At 37.0% G+C, this 6,280-nt stretch overlaps 1 protein-coding gene across 1 annotated transcript; it reads left to right on the top strand.

The window, feature by feature from the left end:
* Window positions 1-5,015: 5,015 nt before the first annotated feature.
* Window positions 5,016-5,425, top strand: LOC106745190 (putative uncharacterized protein FLJ37770; the record flags this gene model as incomplete). Its single annotated transcript, XM_014620551.1, has 1 exon — window positions 5,016-5,425. A coding segment is annotated over one exon (410 nt), but the record flags the coding sequence as incomplete, so codon positions are not given.
* Between the last annotated feature and the right edge of the window lie 855 nt (window positions 5,426-6,280).

The following is a 6,280-nucleotide window of genomic DNA, read 5'->3' on the forward strand; positions in this document are numbered from 1 at the left end:
GGGGATGTACATAAAACATTATCGGCCATTTTCATTGTGACGAGTTTAATCAGGATAAATTTTTTATCAACAATGTCGAAGTGCAAATGAAACTTATTTGTTCGAAAGATTTCTTCTGTCTAATGGAGGTAAATATTACGTCAAAAATTAGTATTCGACATACGACGTTGCTCATCAGAAAATTTAGAGTAAATCCTGGAATATTACAGACACATATGAAAATGTTGACCAAGACTACGACTAAATTCCCTCTCACGAGAATCGAAGTTAAGACATTTACAATTCACAGCGGTATCGTGGGCGAATCGTTGGATAATATTTAAACATAATTAGACAGTTGCCTATACGCATAATCATCAGTTTTGTCGATATTGAAAAATTTAACGGCGAAAGAAAATTAATCTCGTTTAATTTAACAAATTACGAAGTAAATTACTTCTCGTTGCATGTCAACGGTACTCAAATCCCCAGCAGACTGTTACAAATTAACTTCTTTATCGCATAAATAGTCTTTGTCGAGGTTTACCACACTCTTTTCTTGGGAATCTTCTTTTTGAACGATTAATTCAATGACACAAGAAGTATATCTCAGTGCTTATACTATTTTTGCTTTCGATCTCATCCCCGATTTACCGACAAATTGAGATGTGAATTGGAATTTCGTGAGACACGGATGTTTACAATTGGTGGTAAGATTTGAAAAATTCCTTGACTAGACGATCAACTGTGCCGTTTACGCAGAATTCGACAATGTACTAGAAATCGATTCTAATCCGATGCGTCAAGTCATTGTCGATTATTTCGGTTACAAAGAAAATGTTCCCTTCCGTTCATATTAACGACAACGACTCTCTATACAAAATCACCGAGGAAATATATGTGTATGTGAAAAAGAAGAGTTCGATCTACTTCAAAACATGAACGTTATAATTTGGTCAAAAAGAAACAGCCACGATTGTCGACAATATGGAAGTGATTGTCGAAGTATATGGTTTCCGGGATAGTGGGGATCGCTTTGTAGCTAAGGAAATAGCTGTTGTAGCGTTTAAGGGCACACAAGTCAAACACTGGATCTTGCTACTGGCGTATCTGTGTGAAGAGCTGAATGAAAAATCGAGACGGTAGAATAATTGATTTTCATGGTATTATCATGGATTCAAGTGGTAGGACCAGGAAATCAAAATATTTTCCCACCCATTTGCGCGAAGTTACGAGACACGTGACCGCTGTCTATACTAGAGACACCAAAAAAGCCTGCTACTTGCAAAGTATATCAACGCGAAACATTTATTCTCTGGAAGGAATGTCTCCTTCGTTCAAACATTTTCCATCCTTTGAAAACGCAGTGTGTTGCAAGTACTATGCTTATAGCAGGCGCAGACGTTTTTAGTGCGCGTTAAGAAGTGCAAAAATTGAAGCATTGTTTTATCGCTCGAAACCAAAGCGTCGACGACGAGGAGAATAACGTTTATGCGATCCGATGCTTGTCTCGAGAAATTGATAATAACGACATTTGCGAGGAGTCGAAAGACAAGAGCAACTGGGAAAGCAGTTTTTCCTTCGAAACTCGCAGGTTACGATTGGAGGATTGGGTGAAGAAGGGTAGTATTGGTACAGCCATGGTGGGTATAAACATTCACAGACCACCTACACGTCTGGCGCCAGGGGCGTGGCCTAATTTTGGGGAGAGGTAGTGGGAGTAGTCTGACGCAACTGTGGTGTGGAGATAGGGCGGTGGGGCTAAGCCCCGAGAATTTTTTATCGTCGCGTGTACCTGACTTCTTTTTATCAACTTTTAGATTTTCTAGAAGGAAGGCATGTGGAGTGTAGCTTTGGAAACTGCCCCGAAGGCCGGTATCCGACGCCATATATACAGGGAAATATATATGTAGGGAAGAGTGGGTCAAAGTTTCATTCTGTATTTACTAAGTTCTTATTTTAACAAAAAAAATATGTGACACGAGATTCCATCGTCTTGACTCGTCGCTGGTAGGGTGCGGACTGACGAGATAACGACTAGGGCAAGGGACAGGCGCAAAAGAGAGGGGATAAACGGGGTGAAGATGGAACTTGATGTAAGAGAGGACTGGATTTATTTTTTATCGCAGTGTCTGCTATGGTGCAACGTTGTGATTGGCCGTCCGCGGTGGGAGTTTTGAATTTTGGCCAATAATCCGATGATCAAGTATAGTGCATGATTTGATTGTCCGTTCATCAGCGCGTTGGCTATGGGGCAAAAGGGAGAGGACATGCAAAGAAAACACGGACGCACGGTCAGATAAAAAACTACGACAAAGTTTCTTTTGTTTTTATCGTAAAAATTTAATTATATATCGACCTTATGACGAGAATAGACCTGAGCATATTTTCAGGTAACATTCATGTTTCGTCAAGATTCGCCAAGCGGTAATGTCGTAAAAAATGTTTTCGAATGTGCGCGAATGTATGAATTACATAGCTCATATGTAAATTTCGCATTTTTCTTTCAAGGTTGTAGTAAAAGGATATCACGATACGAGAGAAATGTTAAAGTTTTTTGAATTTGTTAGTTCTTGCGTAAGGGAGATATTGAGGTAAAGAGAAGTAGAGACCGTTTAAATGTCAGGGGATTACAATTTTACTTAAAAAGTCATGTTGTAGCGTTTATAATAATGTTTCAAACAATTTCTTTAAAATGAATATAAACTATTTCATAAAATACAATTTCAAAGTAATTGTCCAAAAATTCTAAATTTTTTATTTGTCGACTCACATTTTGCGCAATTCTTGATGATTATTGAGAAGCGTTTGTTTCACAACGTTCTCATCGTTAATACGCTTGGGCAGATTTAATACTATTTCTGTGATCAGTAGTCGAGTGCATTCGCTGACAAGTTTCCAAAGCGAAATTAATCGCTCGTGCCATACATTTATATATTTCACAACATCTTCGAAACCGATAGATGATTTCTGCGTCACAACAGATGGATGTAGGTTTTGTACTTCTATGCAGGTGGCAGTGCAGAAGAATCGTTTAAATGGTAAAATGTGTCTTGTTATATGATGGCTTGTTATATTTTGCTTATAGTCTTTGTGAAACGAAAATTTAGTGTAAAGAAAAGAGAGTGGAATATTTATTGCTTAGCATGGGTTCTGCCTGGCACATCGTAGTAATTAGCTGTTCGTTGTACGCGTTTCGAATTTTGGTCAGTCAACCACGTGTCAGTAGTGGAACAAAAGATATGCAGGAAAAACGTAAGCGTTGCCAGATAAATTATTACGATAACGATTCTTTAATCCCGACTTCGTAAAAATTATGTGTACAAGGGACCTATAGGAATATAAGGACCAGAGCATATTTTTGGGCAACGCAAATGTCTCGATAAGTTTCATCAAACAACAGTGACAGAAAGAATGTTCTCGAATGTTTGCAAATGACTTAGAAAAATGAAACTGGGAATAGGGACAAAACGTAGTCTTTTAGAAATTCAATTCAATTTTATTTAAAGGGTAAAATATGATTTGTGATAATTTATACTTGTGGTTGTTCTGGAATGAAAATTTATTGTGAGGAAGAAAGAGTAGAACATTTATTATTTGGCAAGATATCAGCTATGGCGCATTATTGTGATTGACTCCATGCAGCAGGGGTTTCGAATTTTGGATAATCAACCGGGTGATAAAAATGGTGTATGGTTGTGATTGGGCGTTCGCAGAGCGCGTTTCGAATATTGGATAGTCAACCGCGTGTCAGCAATGATGTAAAAAGGAAATGGTTTGCAAAGAATAAGTAGACATTATCAGGTAAGTGACTACGACAATGATTCTTTAATTCATACATCGTAAAAATTTTTATATATCGACTCCACAGCTGAATAAATCTTTGTGCATATTTTCAATTAACGCACATGGGAATGGAGAAACGCACGCGTTGTCAGAAAAAGTTTTCTACTACTGCGCATACTTTGCAAGGTCTCAGCAAACAATTATGCACGAGATTTTTTAATCTGTAGATCGTAAATCTTTTATTTATAAGCTCTGTGAGCGAGTCGAAGTCTAAGTAATATTTTAAGTAATGCACTTTTCCGACAAATTTTAATAAACGGTTAAGCTGAAATTTTTTCTAATCTTCAGATCATAAATTTTGTATACATGCTACGCGGAAAAATCATTAAGTATATTTTCATGTAACACGAGGTCACAAATTTTATTTAGATACGCTTCATAGAGGATTTTGAAAGAAAACGTAGAAAGAAAACATGTTTGAAGTTCAAGAAAGATCCGAATTAATTTTACATAATATAACAAAAATCTTCGACGCTGAAAATTTTCGCCTTGCTCATTTGAGGCAAAGTTATAGCATACCGAATTTATTAGTGGTTGCGCAAGAGAGGGAAAAGATATTAAGGTATTAAAAAGCAAATACTATTTTAAAAGTGAAAATCTATATTTTTTTTAATTTCACGTTTTGCAAAATTTTATTTGTGAAATACTACGTTCTTCATAATTGCTCTAAACAATTACTTCGGAATGTAAAGAAGATGGTTTATAAAATTTAATTTTAAAGTGGCTATTCAAAAATTTTAACCTTTTTATTTGGCGTCGTACACTTTAAACGATGCCACGATATTGATCGACAAGCGTTTGTTATATACGAGGTCTGTTCAAAAAGTATCGCGAATTTTGAATTTCCGCGGGTTACGTATATTCGATTTTCGATTTTTTGTGGCGTTATATTGGTACTCATGTCCCTCACTTATGCCGACTAGTTCAGCCATTTTGAATATTCAGTTTATCTTTGAGAGCTGTTTTGCTTGGACGTGTTTTGACTCGTCTTCGATTTTTGCCTATTCCAAAAAATGGATCAAAGAATCTGTATCAAATTTTGTGTGAAAAACAAAATTAAGTGCGCGGACGCATTCCGAATGTTGACTGTGGCATATGGTGAAGCTACCTTGGACCGAAGCAACGTTTATCGGTGGTACAAAATGTTCTCAGAGGGCCGAGAAGATGTGAACGACGAAGAGCGTGCCGGACGCCCGAGCACGTCAACAACAGACGAAAACATTGATGAAGTGAAGAAAATAGTATTGGCCAATCGTCGAATCACCGTTAGAGAAGTTGCTGAGGACCTAAACATATCGATTGGCTCGTGCCATTCGATTTTTACTAATGATTTGGGCATGAGACGGGTCGCCGCGAAATTCGTACCAAAATTGCTCAATTTCGACCAAAAACAGCATCGCATTAAAATTTCTGGGGAGCTGTTGGACTCTGTCCGCGACGACCCAAATTTGCTCCAGAGGGTTATAACTGGTGACGAATCATGGGTTTATGGTTATGACGTGGAAACCAAAGTTCAATCATCCCAATGGAAGCTGCCGCACGAGCCAAGACCGAAAAAAGCGCGCCAAGTTCGGTCGAATGTGAAGGTTTTGCTTAGAGTTTTCTTCGATTGCAGGGGCGTGGTGCATCATGAGTTCTTGCTACAAGGTACAACGGTCAATAAGGAATATTATCTGCAAGTTATGTGCAATTTGCGCAAAGCAATCCACCAAAAACGCCCGGATTTGTGGAAGAACAAAAATTGGCTTTTGCACCATGATAACGCCCCTGCTCACACATCGTTGCTTATGAACGAATTTTTGGCCAAAAACAACACACTAATGATGCCGCAGCCACCGTATTCCCCAGACCTGGCCCCCTGTGACTTTTTCTTGTTCCCGAAACTGAAGAGGCATGAAAGGACGACGCTACGCTACGATTGAGGAGATAGAGACGGCATCGAAGGAGGAGCTGAACAAGATCACAAAAAATGATTTTTTGAAGTGCTTCGAGGATTGGAGAAAACGTTGGCACAAGTGTGTAATATCTGATGGGAATTACTTTGAAGGAGACAAAATAGATATTCATGAATAAATAAATAATTAAAAAAAAAAACACGAAATTAGCGATACTTTTTGAACAGACCTCGTATAGTTTTAAGAAACAAAATTTATTTGATTAAACTAAATATTTTGATCATTAAACTAAACTTTGATAATTAATAACGAATCTTAACAGCAGAAAATGAAATATATTTTACAACTATTACTAAACATATATTTTGCAAAGAAAATCTGTTTAGATAATAATTATCATTTTACTAAAAGAATTTTATCGTTTTACGTAAATTATTTTAAGATAACTCTATATTCCTATTTTATATTCATGTACATTTTTCATATCGCAATAACTTTATATTCCTATTTTATATTCATGTACATTTTTCATTTCGCAATGAAAATTTGTTTGGATAATA

This window comes from Dinoponera quadriceps, unplaced genomic scaffold (genome assembly GCF_001313825.1).
Source record: "Dinoponera quadriceps isolate SergipeBrazil2010 unplaced genomic scaffold, ASM131382v1 scaffold1625, whole genome shotgun sequence".
NCBI lineage: Eukaryota > Metazoa > Arthropoda > Insecta > Hymenoptera > Formicidae > Dinoponera > Dinoponera quadriceps.